The 24,309-nt window shown below is 42.9% G+C and overlaps 1 protein-coding gene across 2 annotated transcripts in view; it reads left to right on the forward strand.

The window, feature by feature from the left end:
- Positions 1 to 1,770: 1,770 nt before the first annotated feature.
- Bmp2k (BMP2 inducible kinase) overlaps positions 1,771 to 24,309 on the forward strand; it is a 93,349-nt gene continuing 70,810 nt past the window's right edge. Inside the window, exon 1 of one of the 2 annotated variants that reach the window (XM_040747453.1) lies at positions 1,771 to 2,149. In XM_040747453.1, the coding sequence (XP_040603387.1) occupies positions 1,981 to 2,149 (169 nt within the window). In that variant the 5' untranslated portion in view covers positions 1,771 to 1,980. The remainder of the gene's footprint in view (positions 2,150 to 24,309) is intronic. The other variant, XM_040747452.1, reaches the window with a different exon arrangement.

A 24,309-nucleotide genomic window follows, 5' to 3' on the forward strand; every position in this document is an offset into this window, starting at 1 on the left:
ACGGCAGTTTAGTGGGCTATGCAGCAGAAATGCCTAAATCTGGAGCCGTACTCGAGCGGCGAAGAAACAGCTTCTCTTCAAATAGCAGAGAGGAAGAAAGGACCGAGGACCGTAAGCAGAAAGTCTTTTGCTTAATCAAATTCCCACTGCCTTTGCCTGTATCTCATTAAAAGTAAGCTAAAGAAATATGGCTGGGCATAATAGTATCATGTTCGTCTACTTTCTCAGGTGTGCTAGGGAGTCAGGAAACATTATTAGGCCTATATTTGAGAAAACTGGAGAAATGCTACATTCGAAGTGGAAAAGAAATCTGTATTTTTGGATTCGGAAATTGGAAACTTCCAGTACAATTACTTTTTTCTTCAATAAAAAGGATCTTGCCATGCTGTCCTGGCTGGCTTCGAATTCGTGGCGTTCCTGTTTCACTGAGGATCAGACTTGGGCCACTACACCTGCTTTCCACGTAGAGAAAGGAAGCCAGGCCAGGCCTGGTAGAGACACAGGATCGCAATCCCAGGACATGGGGCACAGTGGGGGAGAAAGGAAGACCACAGATTGGCTCGGGGTATGTAACAAGTTCCAGGCCAGCTCAGGCCACCTGTGACACACAAAGGAAAACCACCAGAAAGTGGGCCAGAGCTAGAGTTCCCTTCTCTTTCCACATGCTCTGTATTTTGCTTATCGCTTCCACTCCCAAATGCCTTCTATCCACATGCCGGCCCCGTGGAGGCATGAGACTCCTGCGCTTTATCAAAGGGGAGCAACCGAGGAATTCTTTTTTCAAAGAGGCAAATCTTTTTGTTAGGGTGGGGCCTGAAACTGCGGCTTCTAAGCAGTCCTAAACCTGCTGGATTGTAAGAATCGGATATTACCTACTTTTTCAGAATGGCCAAAAGCGAATAACTTAAGAAATTTGATGCTCCCGGTCACTACCAACCAGTTGCGTGACCTTGGGCGACTGGGTTAAAGTTTTCCCAGGCTATAGCGATGAATGATCTTTAAGAATGGTCTAATACCTGTTCTTAACACAACCGCATGGCTCCTACATGGCACACAGAAGGCCTTTAAAGCTCTCTCCTAAGCAATTCTTGAACCGCAGAACGCTTCCGAGAGCAAACATCCGGTACAGTGCGAGGACACCTGGGCTTTGCAAGTCGCCTTACGGGAACCTGCGAGCTCCGCGTTGCTCCTCCGCCCACGCTCCGGGTCGCCCGGAAAACCGATCTTCTCTGGAGAGAGTCTGGAAAACGCGCTCGAAGCGGGACGTTCCGCGAGTGGGACAAGTCGCTGGCTGCATTTCAAGACCCCCCTGAGCGACACACACAATCCCGGATCCGAGGAGCCCCGCTGACCCGCGCTAGCACCACCTCCTGTTCCTAACCGGGACCCCGGACTCCACTCCTATCCCCAGCCCCCACCATGATGACCCCCCCTTCCCCGTTCCCCTTCCACGTGACACGGGCCGGAACCGTCACTTCCGGCGGCGCGGGCAGCGCGCCTGCGCGAGGCGCCCGGCTCATCCAGAGACTGGCACCGGCGCCGCATCCCCCCAACCGCCGCAAGAGGCGGGCGGCGTCGGTGCGAGCGGGGCGCCAGCCGGCTGCTGTCTCCAGGCTGCGCAGGCCGCGGGGCCGGGCGGCCACGCCCACCTCGGCCGGCCCCTCCCTCTTCCCCCTCGGCTCGCTCCCCGCGCGCCAGGCCCCGCCCCGGCCCCGCCCCGGCCCCGCCCTCCCCGCCGCGCTCTGCGGGCGCCGGGGCAGCTGCAGCGGGCTAGCGGGCAGGCGGGCGGCCGGGGCTGCGCGCTCGGGACGCGCGGAATGTGAGGCGCGGCGAGCCGCTGCGCACCGGAGCTCGCTCGCTCGCTGGTTCGCGCGCGCCAAGGGCGGCGACCCCACGCGGACGATCGGCCGCGCCCCGCCGCGCTCCGTGTCGCGCGCGCCCTTGTGCCCTCCTGGTGCCCTCCAGCGCGCCGGCGGGACCATGAAGAAGTTCTCTCGGATGCCCAAGTCGGAGGGCAGCGGCGGCGGGGCGGCGGCTGGCGGGGCCGCGGGCGCCGGGCTCGGCGGCGGCTTCTCAGGCTCGTCCGTGGGGGTCCGGGTGTTCGCCGTCGGCCGCTACCAGGTCACCCTGGAGGAGTCGCTGGCCGAAGGTACGGGCGTCGGGCGCGGCGGGAGGCAGGTGAGGGAGGCCGGGGTGTGGCGGTGGGTGGCCGAGGGGCCAGCTCCGGCGGCTGGAGAGTGGCTCGGGCTCGAAGCCGCCGGCGGCCCCGGTGCGAGCACGGTTGCCTGCTCGGGAGTTTGAAATCGGTTTCTGTTCTTTCTGGCGCGAGGGAAGAAATAGAAGACGTCCCAGTAAGTGATGTGGTGTCATGATTGGACCCGTGACTCATTAGAGGGTCAGATGGAGCAGTGCTGGGACACTGCTTTGCCAGCTGTGGCTCTGGCGGCTGTCCTTAGTTGCTCTCGGGTCCGAGCCTTCCCGACACGCAGGGCAGTGGACCCCGCAGCCGCCGTGGGGTTGGTTTATGCTAAAAACCCAAACAAAACAAGACTCCCAAGCCCCTGTGTATATGACTGCATGCATGCAGACAATGAGTATATGTGTTGGCATCGTCCCCAAATTCAGTTAAGTGGTTGCTTGGGGCGGGGGTGGGGGTGGGAAGAAAACTTGATGTACATTTATCTGTTGTTTAGAATCTCTATGGGACAAGGTCCTGTTTTTGTCCATCCAGTGTGTCATTTTGTTAGTACTTTAAAAGGCGAAGGGGAGTAGTTTAACTTTCTCTTGTGAGGTTTTGGATGGCTCTTTCATTGTATGATAGAAGTTATGACGGCAGGTAAAACTCTAGTTACAAAAAAAGTTTACTCCATGTTAAAAAAAGGTGCTAGACTTTAGTTTTTGTATTTCTGGTGTAATTGGTTTGTAGAGAATACTTTCTGATTTCTTGTTGCGTGCCTTGACTTTGAAGTTTTGAGTAAAGGGTATTAAATACGTTGAAAAATCCACGAGAAATACTTCTTGTTGCTAAGCAAATGATTAAAAAATAAAGCTAAGAAAAAGAGACTGTCAGGAGAAGTTTTGATGTTCTGATTTGCTGACTGGATGTTGACATGGTTTGAAAACCAGACAGATTCCACTTGTATTTTTGAAATTCTGTGAACAATAGGAATTTTCAGTGCGAGACAAAGCTGAGGTTTCAAGTCTATAAAATACAGGAAAAGCAAACTTACATTATCAGGGGTGTGTGTCATGGTGTTGCAAGCCCTTGGTCAGAATAGCCACCCTTTCTGAACCTTGGTTGAAGTGGAGGGAAAGGATTGCCAGATTTCCAGAGAGTCCAGTGAGTGGTTTTCATAGATTGCTACATTGTAGACTTTGCTAGCTAGCTCTAGATTCCATGTGAATTTCAGGTGTTGGTTAAGTTGGACTGTAGCTGTTGGTGGCTATTAACCCATACACTATACGTTCAGTTTAGTAGTTCACTGAAGTGTAGCTTGAATGTTACCCTCCTCACTGAATTTCAGGTTAAGTCTTCTATTTAGTATTAAGGCAGTACTAACATTTCACCAATAGAATGCAAATTTTAACGTAGCCCTATCTTACCTCACACTCAGTAACAAAACATTGATATCAATGTTAGTGTGTGTGTGCGCGCACGTGTGTGTGTGTGTGTGTGTGTGTGTGATAGTAGGGATATTGAAGGTAGGGCCATATTACCAGACTTTTACCTTTTAAAATTGAGTCAGCGTCCTGCTAAGTTACTAGGCAAGCCTTGAATTTTCCATCCTCTTGCTTCAGCCTTCCAGGTCCGGGATTGCACACAGGTTGTTATCAACAAGCATGGCTTCCACTAACTTTTGCCATAAGTGTTTGTTTTTCATGTGTACATGTTTGTGTGTCTGTGGGTGTATGCCTGTGTACAGTTGTGTGCGGAACAATGTTAAGCGTCTTCCTCAGTTGCTTTCCACCTTAATTTTTGAGACATTGGACCCATATGCTTTGCTAGGCTGGCTAGCCAGTGAGCTCCAGGGGACCAACCTGCTTTCCTCCCTTGCCTTCACTGGGGCTACTGAAGGCCCCAGTGCTCAGCTTTTACATGGAAGCTGGGGATCTGAACTTAGGCCCCAATGATTGTTTGGCAAGCACTTTACCTTTTGATTTGTGCCTCATTAAAATTTATCTCATTTGTTTTAGGGTGTGGTGGTAGTCTCCTTTAATCCCAGGCAGGTGGATCTCTGTGGGTCTGCCTAGCAAGTTCCAAGACAGCAGAGCTACAGAGAGATGCCTTGTCCCCAAACCAAAGAACACAAAAGCCTCGGAATACTTACTTATTTAGTTTTAATGAGTGATGGAGTGGTAGGTGGAAACAGAGGTTGAAGAAACTCTTATGAAAGATGGAATTTCCTGTCTTTATACCGTGGCTCCTGGGACCAGGTTTAAGTCTTTAGCAGCCAGGGCCTAGCTAGGCTTCCTTCCCATGTGCAGGTCTTCCCTTTCTAGAATATACAGTTGAAATAGTATTTACATTGCTCTTAGTGATTCTGCAAGTTAGGCAGGATGTAAGCACAAGGCTGACTCTCATTTCAGTATGATTAATCAGTAATTGTCAGATTTGTCTGTCATTTGAGGTGTGTATGAAAAGGTGTTCCATTTAGAGTAACCCTTTGTCTTTTCAGTAAACCAGTTTCTGTCGTTCTCTATGTAGTTAATTGTGTTCCAAAAGTCAGAATGAACATGGGCTTAGATACTGAATCATTGCATCCAGGGGAAATGATAGGTTAGAAACCACTTAAGCCGTGGTTCACAACATTTTTGCCGGCCTTGTCCTGTGTGTATTTGTGTTTAAAGACACCTTATTTAATGTATATTAGTGATTCATTAGCATGCCATTGTCTCCAACTCAGGCCAAAATGGAGAAGATCTACCATAGCATTTCTTTGTAAGGAAATCATAGCCTCTCTGTACTTGTGATCTTCAGACCTCACTGTGTCTGGGAGCTATTTTAAACACAGAAATCACCAATAAAAAGCAAATGAGAAAAGATGACACTACACTCACAATGGGAAGGACACTTAAGAGTGTGAGGGTCAAAATAAGGACATGCAAGTCAAGAGAGTCAGTCTTAACCCTTGTGTATGTCTGTAAATGACCGTACAGGTCCATGAGTAGTGATTTGAGGATTAACGTAAATTTTAGCAAATAGACAAGGTGACAGATATAGAATGTTGAAATGATGGTCAGCTGTTGCCATACATACACGTGCATGGACTCTATACTATAGTTACAATGAAACCATTGGGCTTTAAGATGAGGATGAGTTACATGCTGATGTTAGCTTGAAACAGCATCCACTGTCAAGCACAGATAATTCAGTGTAGTCTTTAAGCTTCCATTAAAAGGTAGGACTGGTTTGTTGTCCACAAGAAGCATTTTAGTGCTAGTTTGGGAATTTGAAAGTGGGAAGAATGCTTGCTTATTCAGTTTTGCGTCTTTGGATCTGGGTCTCATGTAGTCCTGGCTGGTCTCAAAACTTGCTGTGTAGCTGAGATTCATTTTGAACTCTTGCCCACACCTCCCAAAGTGCTAGGATTGCCACACACTATGCTCAAGAAGTTGGTTCTCTATGATGGCTATTTTTTTCACCTCCATATTTAGTGTATAGAGTGGTCTTAAAGAGGGGATGTCAAGGGTAGAACACTAATGGGGTGCTGAGATCATTAATCTCAAGGTTACCTGGGCTGAATAGGGATGGCACCAAGAATGTGCTGAATGGGTTACTGATATGGTTATGGGTTTATGCTTCTGTCAGTAAGAGGAGGCAGGAGCTTAGAATCTGTAAATGTAACTGAGTAGTTTTCTCAGCCTTAAATGTTGGGAGTGAGTGAATATAGGCTGAATATTAACTGTTCCTCAAGTTAATTTTATAGGAAAGTAGTAATACATGTACATTTAATTTTGCAGTAAAGTCAGTAGGGAAATGATGGGTTTAAGTATCTTCCTTGCAGAAATCATCTCTGGCTACCCAGAAACTTAAGTTAATGCTCCCAAGAGAGGACAGGAAGGACAGAGGGGAGAATTTCACAGAAATATCCATGGTTGTTGCTGTTTCATATCTTTGCTTTAAGTACTGCTCATATAACAAATGCAGCCTTTCTCTAGCTCACTATAACTTGTACTGAATGTAGAAGACACATGTTAAACAACAAACATTTGGTTAATGTGATTAATAATAAAGAGAAAGCTTATTATTAGAGAGAATAATTGAGTTTGGATTAGGGAATTGAGAAGAGCCTTTCAACACTTTAGTAGATGCCAAAGGACATGAGGTGTTAGATGGGTGAGATGTGAAGGCCAGGAGGGAGCAGTCCCTATGTAAGGAAGACTTTCAGAAGCTGAGATGTACTCAAAGCAGTGGACCCTGGTGATGGTCATGTTGAAGAGGACCATGTGGGCCATCATGATGGTCATATTGAAGAGGGCCATGTGGACTACGATGATGGTCATGTTGAAGATGATGGTCATGTTGAAGAGGGCTCTAAGGTGATCTTGTTGAGGGAACTAGGGTATTGGACTTTGCATGGCAGGCTGAGTTTGGGTTTTACCTGAAATGTAATGGGAAGTTATTGAGCAATTTAAAGTGGTACACTTTGACTTTCTTATGATCATAGAGATTACTAGATAAAAAAGGGCTGAGAAATGTGTAAGTTAAGATGATTAAAAATAACAGTGAGAATGGAGATAAAATGTTACCTTGTTCAAATGTTAGGGCCTTGGAGGATTGTGCAGAAGGTGAGAAGGAAGGGTTATGCTACTTGTGGGTAGAGGTAGCATTTGCTAAATTAAGTGCAGGACAGATTTGGGGAGGTATTGAGAGGTTCTTGAGTGGCTCCAGAATTGTTGGGTTGAGGTATCTAAGAGGACATGCCTAGTGGAACTTGGTATATGGTCTGAAGCTGGGCAGTGATGTTTGGGCATAGGGAAGTCACAGCACACATGTGGAGGTCAGAAGTCAGCTCATAGAACTCAGTTCTCTCCTCCTATCATTTTGTCTCCAGGATGGAATTCAGGTCATCAGCCTCGTAAAAAGTACCTTCCTGGAAGCCCCTGATCTTCACATATTTCAGTTCATCAGAATTATGTGGAGAACTTGGTAAAATGCAGAATTTGAGGCTGCTTCTCAAAGTTTATCTGGCCAAGGCCTGGTTACCATTGCTGCAGCATCTGGGGCCACACATTACAGCCCTGGATTTAGAACAGGCAAAGCAGACTGAGAAAGAGGTGGAGATTGGTGTGGATCCGATGCCCGGAAACCTGGGCTGTTTCAGGACGGGGAGTGCGGAGTTGTGCTTTCTTGATCCATTTCTTGGCCTGGCATTCACAGCTGCATGCACTCCTTGAGCGTTCTACCCCTGGACTCTGCTCCAGCCTCAGTGTGCTCTACTTCCTGGTATTCTGTGACTCAACACTTGGTTTACCTGTCACTCTCCTCTGTATAATCCCTGCTTCCCTAACTGATGGTCATGATAGCTTCCTTCTTCCATGGACACTTGTGGCCATTTGCTTTTTTCTCTTGTATCACATGCAATCTTTTGTTTTGAGATGTCATTATGTTAGCACTTAGAAACATTACGGTAGTTAATTATTGTTGGTCTCTTAGCTCCCTGAGGAGATAGTAAGCTTTGGGGGACTAGGAAAACTGTCTTAATTGCACTTGTATTTGCAAGTTGCTGTACTTCTCCATGGTCATTAAACTGTGATGGTATTTGACTTTTAAAAAGAAATGTACTTACCTATATTCATTTTATTGTAGACATGAGAGTGCTGGTGCATGCCACAGCACATGTGTTGAGGTCAGAGGGACACCTTTTGGGATCTGGGAATTAAACTCAGATCTTCAGGGCAAGTTTTTTTTACCCACTGAGGGATCTCAGAGAGCCCTTGTTTCTGTTTTAAATCATGTGGGCTTAAACCACATGGTTTTAATAGAATTAAAGACCTAATTTGCAAGCTGAAAAGTACCAATGAACGGTTATTTACTGGACCATCAAAGTCTTTTACTTGGGCTCGGGGACCCTGAATTTTCTACTTCTGTGAAGGCAAGTCAATTCAAAGTGTCATTTCACTTAACCCCTTTAAGATATAGCCAAGGAGTTCCTTCAGAGTCACCTAACTCTACTGATATAGTTTTCTTTATTCTATAGTGTAGACAAGGAAAGCTCAGAGGAGGTACATTTTGTGAACTGTGAGATAATTTTATAGTGTACCTTTGAGTCCAGTAGAATCCTGTATCCTGTATCCTGTAGCATCCTGTATCCTGTAGCATCCTGTCTTTGGCTCCTTTCCTCTAGTACATAGCCAGGAATTACTTTTTATTTTTGTATGTGTTGAGTTAGACTCTTAGGAAACATTGTTTCCTCTCCTGAAACATGGATTTAAGGCTTTGGGGAAGATTGAAGAAGGAAATGTGTGACAGTATCCAACAATGCATTGCATGCCAGAGGTCAGTGAGTGTAGGCGGAGCTTAGATTCATGTTTAGTTTTAAGCTTTTAGTAAAAGCTGATTCTGGAACTGTGATAACTTGCCTTCAGAACAAGGCCCACACTTACCCTTTGTCGGTTGCCGCATTGAATCTGCCACCGCCTTTATCTTAGGCCACTTAGTCTCTAGAACTGTGAGAAATGAATTTTTTTTGTTTATATTACAGCTTCTTAAACTGTGGGTCATCACCCCATGGGTTATATAACAGTGTGGGAGTGTGTGAAAAATTTGGCGACAGTAAAAAGTTTCTGATTGACCAAAGACCAAAACTGAATTCAGAACCAAATGTGTTATGAATCTGAGGTGCTCTGACAGTTGGTCTCCATGCCTGGAGTGACCACTGCAGTCTTGGTTCTGAGCACAGAGCATGCACTTGGCAAGTTGCATGCACTTTTACCATGCAGCACCAGCAAACAGTGCCTGAAACATCTTGGCTCGACTTGAAACTTGACATGAATTGCAGTGCTTTGACTGCACACAGCTTTTCTGTTTTTCTAGAATCACAATACTTTAATTACAGAAAAGCAAAGATTTATTATTTTCCTATTGTTATGTATCATATCAAATTAGTTTATGTTTGGATTGTTTGATGTTAGATTAGGATATTTCAAAATTGTTATTTGAATTGCTTCCAGTTTTGTAAAAGAATTGTTTAATGAATTTTAACTTGGGTCTGGAGCAGACTCTGTCTGACAAGTTCTGAAATGGTTCTAAACTCACATTTGCCATTTTGTACTGAGTATTTATATGTGACAGTTTTCTCAGCGTTAGCAATTTTAAGGTAAAAATATCAGTCTGCCGAAAAACATTGAAAATATTCTGTGTCCTGCAGTATTAAATATTTAGCCAAGATCTAATTCCTTATGTAAAAACAAATGAGTACACCCATCTCAATAATATATACATTTGCTTTTATTTTAATAAATTGTAAGCTATGTACTGAAGATTCCTTTGCATTTCTGTATAAACTAGTCAGTAAAGTTTGATTTGAGTATCTGTTTTGTGTACCATGTGCCTGAAGTTTGTGACAGTTTCTCAGGCAGGAGGAACTTACAAGTGGACAAAGCTTAAGAACCCCTCCTTGGTATATCACCAAATTTGTGGTAATTGTTACATCTGCCTAGAATGCAGATAGCTGTCCATGTGTTCCCTGCCCCTTGTTGAAATTGTTATTGAAGGAGGCATGTAAAGTACAATTACTTTCTTCAAACCTTTTGTTTGCTTCTGAAACCTGTCTGCAACCTTTGACACTGTATGTGGCAGCTGTTGCTCATGTAGTTAGAACTTACCTCCGTTTTGTTCTGCTCCAATAAAACTTTTTCTTTATTTTAAAATTTGTCCCATTTAAGACTTGGCTTGGAGTCATCTTTTGTCTTTCAGTGTTGTATTCACTGTAGGTATTCAGTGTATTTGTAAAAGATTCAGTATTTGACTTAAAAAATGACCAGAAGGCCTACTGAAGTTACTGTGAACAGACACAGTCATATTTGACATGTCGGTCTCTAGCTTCTGTGTTGCAGCTGGTGTTTGTTCCCCTGCCCTTCCCCCTCCTCCGCACAGGGTTAGGTTAGCACTACCACTGAGCTCCAACCCACAGCCCTGTTTTCATATCCCTTAGTAGAAACTAAAATAAGAAGGAACTGAAAGAAAATATTTGATAGTAGTGTAGGGATAGTATTATCTAGATGGACAAAAACCCATTATGAGAGTTTTTGGGCTTTTTTTCTGCTTACATGTATAGTTAATTTTTGTTAAGTTTTGTTTTCTGGGCTTTTATTAGGTGTGACTTTCAAATGTTCTTGCTGGAGCGCCCTTGACTGCTGTCACTGCACTAGAGAGAGTCCTTACCGTGGTATAGAGAGGAGCAGGGTGGTCTTACCTGGGTGGTATAACGCTCCTAAGGGAGAAGTCCTTCAGAGCCTCGTCAGTCAGTCAGTTGCACATAACTGTGTCTTGAGTGGTTAGTACCAAGATAGGATGGGTGGCTAAGAGGGTGAAAGTGTCCCTCTCAAGGCTATCCTGTAGCTTTGGGACCCCTCTAAATGGAGGAGGCTGTAGTGGAACACTTCCTCTCTGTGTAGATCTTGACTTTGCTCTTACACTACTAGTAACTTGTGATCTTAGCACAAGGTCCAGAGACTAGCACGCCACGTTTTATACCATTTTCTTCATGGCACAGTGTCATCATCTTGACATTCTTCGGCACTTTGGTTGCTTCCTAAGAGTTCCGACACACCCCTTCCTTGCCCTAATGCTGTCGGCCCTCTTGGTTAGAGCATTGCTAGGACTGGCTTGGACTTTTTTTACATACTTAACTGTTTTCTTGTGAATGAGATTGTCAGTAGTCTTGATTTTACTTTTCACTCTGGAATCATTAAGATATTGGTATTAAAATTAGTAAACAAACAGTGAAATGTTTTGCTTACTGACTCCTGTCAACTGTTTTTCCGGGAAGTGTGATTGTGTCTCCCAGGCGTTGATTCACTTTTCCATTCTGTGGCCTGCATCCTAGACCCTGAGAGTCAACTGGATGTTAATGTCCTATAGGGTGGGAGAGCGATGGTGCTGCCTCGTAACCAATACGGTGTGTACTTTGAATTTTTTCAAAATTAGGGTAAACATATGTGTTCAGCTGTACATAGGCCTTTAATGGTGTCTTCCATGATTACTATCAGAAATTTCTAAGATAGTTAATTGCAAGAATGCGGATATCAATTTTTGTGAGGCATGTATGTATATGATGGGCCAAAATTAGGATTGGAATAAGTTTTTAATTTTATTAGTACAATGTTATGGTTGATTCATACAACCAACTCAATGCAGAGCCTCACAAATAGATTGCTAAATATTTGGCACTTTAACCTTTTATCACAATGCTATTTATATATTCTAACTGAGACACTTGAGAATCCCAACCTAAACGAATGGTCTTTATTTTAGCAAAGGTAGTGCTGTAGTTTTATTTCTGTGTTATGACTTCATGGGAAAGAGTATACAGGGAAGAGGGTCCATGTGGGCTCAGGGGCTCAGACAGACTGTCAGCCTGTGACCAGCTGACTTTGTTTCTGGACCTGGTGAGGCACAGATACTCATCTCAGAGACAAGACACAGATAAAGCCTCCATCACATAACCTCAGTGCTCACTTCCTCCTGCTAGACAGGCCCAGCTCCTAGTTAATCATTTCCTACAAATTCTGATTCATGTGACGATAATTCAGTGGATTAACCCATGTGCAGGGGCCCATGATTCAGTTCCTCCATGATTTCCAGTACTTATTTTTCATTTTATTTAAATATTTCAGATTTCATGCAAGTAACCAGAGATGGTGGCTCATGGAAGCCTGTACTCAAGAGGCCGAGGCAGGAAGATAGCTCTGAGTTTGTGAGATCCCGCCTTATAGAAATTAAATAGAAAAAACAAAACCAAAATCACCCTTACAAATCTGGATTTTATTTCACGAAAATTTTACCCAAAGAAGACATAGGCATACCAGTTATGAATTTTTAGTTGTTCAAAATTGGATTTTTACTAACCTCCCATGAATTTCTAGAACAAGAAACTTTTGTTTGTACATTAATAGTTCGTTTGTGTTTACATCTTAGTACTGCTGTTTTCTTAATAAATTCTACAGGCATGACAAAAGGTCCAAGAAGACGACTTATGGGAGCGAAGATATTTTGTCCCATGGCCTCAGAGGTTTAATCTAGTTCCCTGACACCATTGTTGGGACACTAGGGACACACAAGAGTGTGTGCTGCTGCAGAGAAGCTCAGCTCATGGTAGACAGGACGCCAAAGATCCTTTGTACCTTCAAAAGCACACCCCCAGTGGCCCATCCCTCTTTGCCCTAAGTACTGCGTACAGCTGGGGACAGAGCAGTAAACTACTTACCCAGGTGGGGGCATTTCATATTGAAACTACTGTAAGAGCCACCATGATGTTGGATCAGTTCTATTGATTTTCACTTTTTGGAAAGCTAGAGGTAAGGGTTCATGTCTGGTGTATAAAGCCCTGAATTAACAAGAACATATCAGCCTCCTTTTGAAAATATTCTAAATATTGTGTTAAATGGAATTAGTATCATTAGACTAGCAGTCTTTACAAAATCTATTGCTTCATTAGTTTTTTCATAATTGAACTGATGATTTAATTTTCATTCCCCATTTAACAATGGTGAGTGAAGGAAGTGATGGAGCCCAGAGCCACCCTGCTGGTGTTGACTAGATGGTAGACGTTAGGTCTCATAGCTTAGCCTAGCACCTCCTGCAATGTGTATGGCTCTCAGAGGCTCTGTGCATACACAGGACTTCTGATGAAGACGAGGACCTGCAAATAGATGTCAGGGGACTAGAGGGCTTTGGTATCTTAGAGATAGCGCGAGTATTAATGTCTGAGGAGAATGGGGTGGGATGCTCCTAAATGTTTTGTCTTTAGTTTCAAAATTAAAACTTTTTGAAGATTATCAAATCAGATGGTACAACTTTGAGGCAAGATGATGATTAATTTGAAAAGTTTAAAATCCCTGTATACCAGTTGCTTATCTGTCTCTGTGATAAACTTCCATGATACTTTTCCTTAAAGTTCCAGTGGGCTAGAAGTCCACAATGACAGGGAAGATACAGCAGCTGGAGCAGGAAGCTGAGAGATGTCCTCTCAGCTTTCTTAGGAAACAGGCTGGAGGAGGGCAGAGGGAGAAAGAGCTGGTGGTGACCACACACACAGAAAGTAGGCTGCTGCTATAAACTCTGAAAGCCCCCCCAGTGGTACTTCCTCCAACCAGGCTCCATGACCTAGAAATTCCATAGCCTTTCAAACAGCACCGCCAGCTAGGAACCAAGGGTTCATACACATCAGCCTCTGGGGCCGTTTCTCATTGAAACTACCACATTCAGCTTCCTTTGGATTAGTCTCGTGTCCCAGGCTAGAGAAGGTCTGTCTGAAATTAAGTGATATATTCATGATCTTTATGGTAAGTAGTGTAAAACTGCATCAGTTTCATCAGCTGTATCTAGCAAAGCGGTACCTAGCAGGACTTGTAGGTCTGGGAAGGAAAGGGAACCACTGAAGGAATGGGCAGGGCTCATCTTAAGTGGAAACTCTAACTCCTTCACCCTCTGATAACCACCAGTCTGTTTCTAGGAATTTGATTAATCTAGGCACTTCCCAGAAGTAGGAGCAGACAGTGGTGGTTTTTCTGTGCCTGGCTCTCCACCGTAATATCTTCAAGACTAGTTCTGGGTACAGTTTGCATCAGAATTTCATTCTTTTATTTTGATTTTTTAAGAGGCAGGGGATGTCTCACCAGTTAGCTCAGGGTTACTGAAAATCAAGCCCATCTTGCCTATGCCTGTCCAGTGGGGGCATCCTGGCACGTGCTGTCAGCCCCGCTCACCACCATCCTTCTAGAGACGTGCTGTCCGTTGTTCATTTACGGCATTTGGGTGTGTCTTCGCCTGTTCGTGGATTTTGGGTCTTTTCTACCATGTAAATACATATGTGTTTGAATCCCTACTCTCATTATCTTTTTGTCACATTGCAGAACTAGAATTGCTGGATTACAGAAGAATTCTGTGCCTGTTTTTTTGGAGGCACTGCCATCCTGTATTTCATAGTGTTTGTACATTTTACAGGCCCAGCAGTGCACAGTGAGTCTGACTTCTCACCTTTCTTGTCTCTTTAATCCTCACTTATGTGTGCTTTCGATTAGTGTATCTGTGATGTCTCATGGTTTTCATCTACATTTTCCTAGCCATTTGTGATTTTGAGCTTCTTTTCATTACCTTACTGGCTATTTATGTGTTTTCCTATTATGAGAAGATATGAGAAATACATAAAAATGCCTTTTCTGTGTAATGATATATGGTGAATAGTTAAGAAAAAATCACTTGGAATCTTGCCTTATGGAATACCATTTTTTAAAGGATTTATTTATTATGTATAGTGTTCTACCTGCATGTATACCTGCAGGCCGGAAGAGGGCACCAGATTTCATTATAGATGGTTGTGAGCCATCATGTTGTTGCTGGGAATTGAACTCAGGACCTCTGGAAGAACCAACCAGTGCTCTTAACCTCTGAGCCATCTTTCCAGCCCCCATGGAATACCATTTTTATTTGAAGGAATGGCTGCAAAACTGATTACTCTTTTATATCTTGGTATTTAGCAACCAATTTTCTCAAGTGTCCCAGTGAGTGTCTTTTTGAAAAAACAGCTGACAGTTATTAATGTTGGAACTTGAACTTCCAAAACACAATTACAATTTTGGAAAACATGTATCTGCCATTGTAAGGTTGACAGCCTCATTACTTTTAATGACTGAGGAAATAGGTGAAAATAACAAATGCAATTTAAAAATTGTTTAACAGAACAGTTGTATAACTCTGAGTGGGTATTTTCCAGTACATTATTTACAAAGCACACACTTACACACACACACACACACACACACACACACACACACACACACACACACACACACACACACACCCCTTTTATCCATGTGTCTTTATTTGGAAATGTTCATTGCAAAGAGTCATTGGTCTGGTTCAAGGCTTCTGGTTTGTGCCACACTGTCATTGCTGGGCCCTCCCTGGGACCCCTCTTGTTGTTGCCCTGTGTCTTGGAATCCTGCAGCTTTGGGTCTGATGGTGTGTGATGAGTTGGGTGGGCCAAGCCATAACCCTGGTTCTGAGTCTGGGTAGTTACTTGCAGGGTTGGTCAGCCCTCCAGCTCTTTCTTGTCCTCACCCCCAGGGTGAGCTCTCCAGTGTTGCCCTGGCTAGTTCACCCCTTGCAGCTATGAGCAAGGAGTGGGGCCGGCTCTCTTGCTCTGAAGCCCTCAGGGTCAGCTCTCTGACACCTACACCATCCGGGTCTGCTGCCCAGGCGAAGTACAGGGGCCGCTCTCCCGAGTGCTGCAGCTGGTGAGAGGCAGGGACAGCTCTCTCTGTGACCTCAGGACCAGCTCACTGAAACCTCTGCCAGCAAGTCAGCTCTACCATGCGGGGGGGGCTGCTTTCCTGAGTGCTACAGCTGGCAAGGGAGAGAGAGGGTCAGCTCCCTAATCGGAACACATGGAGATTAAATGTAACAGTACAAAAACAATATCAGTGATATGGATTCAGATATCTCATGGCAACTGGTCTTTAAGAAATGAATTGTCATGTTTTGCCAGAGCAGTAAAAAATAAAATATCCATAGTTTTCCGAGAAGACTGTGAGGTTCTCAAACAGGCATGGGACCAAAGAAATCTCCTTTCCTTTAGTTAATTCCTTTAGGTATTTTGTTACAGTAAGGGAAAGGTGACCAACTCAGTCATTAATCCTAAAAATGACTATTCCACTGTAGAAAAGAAAATGCAGATCAATGCAGAAAAACTTTACCTGGGAATAGAAGTCGAAATATATGGTTCAGTTCATGCTGTGAATGGGGTTAGTGAGGAGGCCTCTATCTTTTGAGTACCTGGATTGTTGTAGCTGTGCTACATTTTAAGAATGCTAGCTGGGATCCTGCCAGCCTTTGACAAAATGTTTCTCAAACTCAGGACGGTATAAATGGCCTGGGCCTTGTTAAGCACAGCTCCTGTGTGGGGCCTGAGGCCCTATCTTCCTAGCAAATACAGAGGTGATGTCTGTGCTTCTTTCTGTGTCTCCTGTAAGTCCATGAGTGTGACCCCTGCCACCCTACAACACAGCAGCTTCATTGTGAGTATCTGCTTTGTTAATCGCCTTGACATGAATCGTTAGTAGTAAGAAAAAAATTTTTTTTGAGATAGGATCTCACTGTGTAACCCTGGCTGACCTGGTACTCACTGTGTAGGCCAGGCTGACCTAGAACTCACTGTGTAGATCAGGCTGACCTGGAACTCACAGAGATCCACCTGCCTCTGCCTCCTGTTTGCTGGGATCAAAGGTGTGATAACCATACCCAACTCCCAGCAACTCAAAATATTCTTTAACTTCATCTAGGTCTTAAATCTTACGAGAATTAATTCTATATTTAGGGGAAGATTTTAGGTTTATTAAAGATTCTAGGTATTTCTTCAATGTTGGGAGTTTGGTTGGCATTACATGAAAACTGTATAAATAAGGGAATTGTCATATTCACAGTGTTGATTATACCTTCGTAGGAACAATTTTTTTCCTTTGCTGTCTCTCTCTAATGTGTGTGGGGGTAGTAGTGGCAGGATCTTATAACTTTAGCTCAGGCTGCCCTGGAACTCAGCATGTACCCCAGGCTGCTCTTGAACTCTGACCATCTCCTCAGGCGTTCCCAGTGCGCTAAGATTATTGTGTGAGTCACAATATCCATCTTGTATCTCTCCTTCTTAAATTCATTCTGTAATGTTTTCCTCAGTTAGATCCTGCAACTTCATAAGCTTAGTTACATATATTATAAATGAATTAACCTATTATCAGTGCAAAAAGTCATATTGATGATGCTGATTTTCAGAGATGATAATTTGCCCGAATGGTTATGTAGTCTTACAGTTTTACATTAAGGTCTAAGAATCAAAGATCAAACGATAGTCCCTAGCTAAGAATGTCTTACATGGATGCTTTTAGTAGACTAGTTTCACTGAAGCATAAATCTAATTAATCCTATCAGTAAAAATCAGGAGTCAGAAATTGGTATAAAAACCTGAAAGCTCAGAGAAGCAGAGGTGTGGCCACAGTCATTTCCTACCCCTTGGTTCATCCCGTCCAAAGGGCCTAGATCTTCTCTCGGTGTTGCCTTATCACTTCCTGTCTCCTCTCTGTACAGACCTCCAGACCTCTTGTGGTTAACTAGCGGCTAGCTGTGTCCTCTGACTCCAAGCAAGGTTTGTCAGAACAGAAACAAAATGTACATCTCCCCAAGTAGAAGTGAATCATGTTGGTAGGGCAAAACATTGAAGTCACAAAATGTGAAAAGTTAAATTGTATAAAAATTTGGTGGATGGAAACAAAAGAAAATGCTTGTCTTCTAGAAACCTGACCTGAGTTTTACAGTCTAAGCTTCATTGTAGTGGGCTCTTAGGTCAAAGGAGATGGCCCACTAAGTGATTTTTATTTATTTATTTGTTTAGTCAGGTATTACCTTCCTGTCTTCCCCTTGCCCAGACCCTGGCCACCATTCTTTTTGTCTTTGAATGTGACTATGATATGAGGTTTGTATCATTGAAATAGTATTGTGTTTGTTTGTGATGGGCTTATTTCACTTAATTTAAGTGTTAAAACGCAACAATTATGCCATGGTGCTATTATGTTTATGTAACAGTTTATATGTATATATACATACATACATATATATATACATACATACATTATATATATATATGCAAAAGGTTTTTATACATCTGAAAAAGAGTACGAAAGAGTGAACAAGGCAAAGTTAATGTATTTTCCTGGAATTAAGTCAGTCTGAAAGGAGATGGTTGCTGTGGTGAAACCCTGTAATGGAAGTACTTGTTGGGTGAAGGTAGGAGGAACAGGAGTTCAAGGCTAGCTGTGGCTACATAGAAGTTTAAAGCCAGGCTAGGTGTCATGGAGCCTGTCTCTAAAGGAGAGAATGAATGAAGGCAGAGAATGACAAGTTAGGATTTTATTTAATTTTTATATACTACCAAGGGAATTGTTTTCCTTCCTTCTCTTTTGAAATAGTCTCACTAGTAATCCCAGTCGGTCTGAAACTTGCCATGCACCATGCTGGCCTCAGGCTCAGAGAGCCATCTCGTCCTCCTGTCCAACGAGTGCTGGAGTAAGGACACGTACCACCTCAGAGGTTAGGGGAGCACTTTTACAAATATTGTTTGCTATAGAAAACTTCACCAGTGTGGAAAATGACTTGCTTCATTTCCTTTCTTGATTACTTTCTTTTTTTTTCTTTCTGATTTTTCAAGACAGGGTCTCTCTGCCTGACCTGGAACTCACCAGGGTATTTTTGAACTCAGATCCACCTGCCTCTGTCTCCCAAGTGCTGATTATAGGTGTGCGCCACCAACGCCTGCTCTGTTTGCTTTCTGTAGCATAACGTAAGTTGTTTTATCCTGGAAATAATTTGCTTTTAGAAAAGCTGACCATGTTTCTTCTTCTCAGGGGTGACTGGCACTTCAGATGTTTTAGGGAATCACAGTGAATTCTTACTCAGGGCCTTGACAGAATTTCCCTGTAATCAGTGTCCAGACATGCTTGTGACTGACCGGTCTCTTAGGTAGAGTGCCTTCTGTGAACCAGCCACACATCATAAAGCTCTGTGTCTCTAAGCCGAGTGAGAATTTACAGTTGAGTCCTCCCCTCTAGAGACAGAGTACAATCTGTGACACTTGCTTCTGTCCAAAATTTTAATTTTAATTTTATTGTAGAGGTGCCAGGAGTCAAATCCAGCATGTACTTGATAGGTAAAGATTATACCTCTAGTCCTGTCTGAAAATGTAAAGTTTCTAAACTATGCTCACACAGATAAATGGTGTCAGTGATAGTATTATCATTGTTTTATGGGGGAACATTTGATAGAAACATCTAATAGTCTAGAAACTTTCCCATTCATTTTTCCACCCCTTCCCCATTAAGTCCAGTTTATGTTAATTAGTCTTGGGTGTGGGGCCTGCTTGGAAGGATGTTCAACCTATCAGGGGGTCATACAATTATCGACTGCCTCTCTCAGCAGCTGTCAAATGCTAGTAGCTCCTCAGGTATGGGTGGGACCTGTCGCTTACCTTCCCTCTCCATATTGTATGTTTGTCTGGTTTGAGCTTGGGCAGTCTTGTTCATGCTGTCATAACTGTTGGGAGTTCATAGTGCAACTGCCCTGTTGCATCTGGAAAGCAGTGTCTCCTCAGTCATTCGCCACCTTGACTCTTGCAGTCCCCCCCCCCCCGTGATCCCTAGCCTTGAGGTGGTCAGATGCCCTGCCCCGTTAGGCCTGAGCACTGAGCAGCCGCTCTTTTCTGCATATTGCCCTGTTGAGTGTCTCTGCTAATTGTCGTCTACTTGGAGAAGGCGCTTCTCTGATGAGAGAAGCCCTGAGCTGTGGTCATAGCAGTGGGTTTGTAGGAGCTTTAATGTTGTGTCCATTTAGCAAATACACACCGTATGTATGCCTGTCAGAACCCTAGCCCATCTTCTTCCTTTTTTCTGTGCTGGGGGTGATCCCAGAGCCTTGTACACGTTGAGTAACCTTTGAAAGCAGTTGATTCGACACAGTCTAAAGAAGGGGCTAGATACCTGGAGCTGGAATTTTGAAAACGAGGTTGGTTACATATTCAAATACATTTATTTATAAATTTAATTGTATATAAAAAGTATGTGTAGCTAACTCTTTAATTTTTGAGATTTTTTTTTATTTGATTTTTCTAGACAGGGTTTCTCTGTATTGTTTTGGAGGCTGTCCTGGAACTCGCTCGGTAGACCAGGCTGGTCTCGAACTCACAGAGATCCGCCTGCCTCTACTATCCAAGTACTGGGATTAAAGGCGAGCGCCGCCACCACAACCCGGCAAGAGATTGTATTTTAATTACAGCATTTCTTCCTTCTCTTTCCTCCCTTCAAGCCCTCCCATACCCCTACTCACCTTCCTTAAAATTTACGGCCTCTTTTTTTATCAGTTGGCTCTTATATTATACTCTGATCCATATAACATTCATGATTTAAAACGCTGTTCAAATATTTTAGTAACAGCTTATTTGCATAGTGTCTGTAGACATTTATAATCATGGTTAAATAATGTTTCTTTTGTCATCTTGTGTCCCCCCTCCAGTGTCTTACTTGTGTATAATTGTTTTCATTGGTAGAGATTTTGATGTTGATTTTAATATTGAGCGTGCATGTGTTTAATATACCAGTTTTATCTCAGTATGACTGGCTTTTTAAAAAAAGAACATTTAGTATTTAAATAATTTTTAAATAATAACATTGTTGTCGTCGTCATCATCATCATCATCATCATCAATGTGTGTATGCACACATGTGATGGCCAGAAGTGAGCATTGGATTCCCAACTCTGTCCCTTTGAAGACTGGGAAGCCGACTGAGCCATTTCTCCGGCCACAGTGATGGACTTTTCTATAAAAACTGCATAAGTTGTTTGTAAGGCAATGCCTAGGCTCAATGTGCCTATCAGAGGAGTTTGACTGGCTCAACCCAGCTGAAGTGCTTTGATCACACTGGTGAGCCACAAGTGTGTATGTACCCAAGTGGGTACCAAATAATGCTTTTCTTAGCTAAGTTCCAAACAGTTCAGTGGTTGTCGACAGACTGCCTGTTAACCCAGGTCAGACACAGGCCTCATTTATCGTTCCCATTGTCCGTGTTGGGAAGCAGTGATAGTGTAGGCTTCACTTCCTTACCAGTGGGTGGAGAACACAGAGTCTGTGAAGTAGTAAGCAAAGGGACTTAGTTGGTAGCAAATGGGCTCCCTCTTCCTGACAGCCAACAAGTCAGCAAATAGATAAGCTTTCTTTGTAAGGGAAGATTGTACAGACTGCCCCTTCAGTTTGAAGTCTTGCTTGTGTTTAGTAACATTAAGATGAATGCATTGGAAACACTGTAGAATGTGCTTTTCTGTGGGCTAGCACAGAATGAGAAAATATGTATGCTTTCTGAGCCATGGTTTTGGTGTCAGACTGTGCATTACAAGAGATAGAGAACTTCTGCTGACGCTTTGGCTCAAGCTGAGATCCTTGGTATCCTATTCCGAAGTCATTACAGAAGACTGCATTTACTTGGCACACTGCAGTTTGTTAAAGTGCCAGAATAAGCATTGGCATGTTGGGGCCAGGAGATGATAAAAACGGAGTGAACATATCCTGTTCACTGTACTTTGTGTCTTCTCTGACATAAAAAGGTTTATCTTTATTGGATGTGAAATTACCACACACCCGGCCCCTTGTGTATAGCCAGCACGTTTTTTAGTGCTTTCTGCTTGCTAGCCTTCTTAGTGTGGCAGTATATTTAACTCTACCAACATCAAGAGTGTGGTTGTGTGTGGAATTATTCAGTGTCAGGTCAGCTCAGTTTCCAGGTATCCTGAATGAGTTTGCTTCCTGGGGTCACTTCACGTTAATGCTTTAAGTTGGGATGACTCAACCTACACAGTGCAGCCACAGTTCTGAAGCAGGCCGGGTACTTAGCTCACTGGCACAACACTTCCTTAACACTTATGAAGCCTTCCTTTCAGTTTCCAGTCCTATAGAAAACAGACGCAAAAGAGGGAAAACCTTGCCTAGTTAAAACAGAATTTTATTATAAATTAAACATTTAAAATAAAAAATGGCAAGCTCAACAATTATAGTAATAAACTTCAGATTGAATGACATTATTCTTGTACAAGAAATATCTAAAGGTTGTAAATGTTAAATTGTATTTATTTCATGTGATATTTTGGAGAATGAATGTATTACAAAACTTTAGTATATAATCTCAAAACGTTTTCTATAAAGAATTTCATTTTTTTCTCCTTTAAGTCCAAAATATTCTAAGATGGATGTGTACACTTTGTAATGCTAATTAACTGATTGTTCTTTATCTTTCCTGCTTATTCCTCCACTAATTCTCCATATGATCAGTTCGCAAACATAAGTCCTGAGAATTGTGACTGTATAGTCCTGCTTCCTTGCCTGTGCTACAGGTATGATACCAAATTGCTGAGATATTTTTTAAACATCAGAAACTATGAATTATTCTTTTGGAACTTCTCTTAATACTGAAATTATTCTGGATTCTACCCTCGGTTCTCGTTAGTCTTCCCAAACAGTGCTCACTGACTGTCATTTTAAGTCTTTACTGCTTTGGTTTGGTTTCTTGTCCTGTGTTGCTCTGAAATTTAAGCTTTTCTTGTTTCACTACTGGTCAGTTACTAGAGACTGCTGTGCAAGACTTGAGACAAGTGTGAGATTCTTAGAGCACTTTTAGTTCATCCTGACTGCTGTCTCCTGAGAGGACATACTGCTCCTCTCGAGGCTTAATGATACCGCCCAGGATTCTTTCTCTTCTCTTTATTCTGTAAATAAGACATAGACTTACACTTTGCATGTCAGGGTTTTTGTTTTTAAGGCTTTTTTTTTTTCTTTTGCTTTTTGAGACAGGGTCTCAATTGCAGGCCTGGTACTTGCTGGAAGGGTGGACAGCGGGTGATGGGCAGGGGCTGTGGGGTGGAAGGGTGGACAGTGGTGAGCAGGATGGTGATGAAGAAGGAGCTTAAGCAGTGTGCATAAAACAGCACTTGCACATCTGAGCACAGAGTAGAAAACACTATTTTACCTCAAGGCAAACGGCTGCTGAGGAGAGGGAGACTTCCCGTGGATACTTCCCATTCACCAGCTTTGTGCACTGTAAATCGTGCTTCTGGGCTGGTTGTAGATAGCTGTTTCTCAGACTCCTAGACTACCTACACTGCTAGAGCACTGTTTCAGACAAAACACCCACTTAAGCTAGTCATTCAGCATGTGCACAGTAAATGCTTACGATCCAAGACAAATGCAGTAGGTGGGGCAAAGGAAACCACAAGCAGATCACTCCTGAGCCTTCCGTTGTGTACAGTGATTGAAACAAGACAAGTACAATAAATACCTCATAGAGGACAGTAGCAAGTTCCTGGGAAGAAAAAAATATTAAAGCAGGGATTGGTGGTACCCTGGAAAACTGTTGGAGAACCTGTTGTGGAGATTTGAACCATGAAATCTAGGTGCCTGGGGAAGGTAGGAGATGACTGAGATGGGAAGAAAGGGATGAAACAGGCCTTTAGAACTCAGCAGGGGCCTTCCAGTTAGAACAGAGTGTAGAGGCCCTAACATGGGGGAGGTGAGAGCAAAGGCGGAGCCATGATGCATGCCTAGAGTGTGAGCTTATTACATCATTGACTTATTTCCTTTTTTTGCGCTGAGAACATTTGACGTGTCCTCTATTCTAACACTCTACTTTGAAACATTGCTGATTGCAGCCACTCTGCTGTTCTATAGAACATGTTTATTCTTATTATCTAATAATAATTTTATATTGATTGGAATAAGATCATTTCTAATTTGTATTTCAAAAAGCAGAGCAGTGAAGTTAATACTGAAAATAGGGTTTAAGAATTAAATGTGATAATTGTGTGAGAGCATATTATGGGACTTAATGCTGAAAAACCCCCATAAAGTATACTGGCTTACTTCATTTTGACTATAGAGGAGGGCATTTTGTTTCAGAAAGAAGCAACTTTCTGTATTTGAAATAATACTGACAACTGTTAAATGGAAAGTAGTTTTTTTTTTTTTAGAAAGGAATCAGAAGGCTGTTAATACAGCTTTTTATAGTAAAGCGTGGTTTATGGTATTCTTGTATTCTGTTTTTATAATTTGTATACTTCATTAGAGTATAGTCAACATCAAGGAGTGAGGACTCAGAAGTTAAATAAAACTACTTCCCAGGAACACTGATTGATTACTTTAAGTTATTCACTCCACAGATAACTTGAATGTCAGGCAAGATGATGGGCATCTATAATATTATAGTAAATGAGGTATACACAGTCCTTGTTTTTATACGTATAGAATCTACTAGAGAAGAGACATCTCAAGTAAATATTACCAAAGGAAATGCTGTGGTGGGTGAGTTTGTTAGTTTCATCAGTAAGGGTTGCAGACATCTGCAGCACAACGTATAGGAGTAAACAGGCCAGTGCATTAAGTGAGGAGTGGAAACCGTCAAGATAACTAACTGTGTGGTATGTGGCCTGGGAAACGGTGGGAACAAAGGTCCCTATTTATTTATACCATTTGAAGTATTACAGTTAAAAAGCTTTCTTATAACTAT

The sequence above is a fragment of the Mesocricetus auratus genome, unplaced genomic scaffold (genome assembly GCF_017639785.1).
Source record: "Mesocricetus auratus isolate SY011 unplaced genomic scaffold, BCM_Maur_2.0 Super-Scaffold_100006, whole genome shotgun sequence".
In the NCBI taxonomy this organism is placed as follows: Eukaryota; Metazoa; Chordata; class Mammalia; order Rodentia; family Cricetidae; genus Mesocricetus; species Mesocricetus auratus.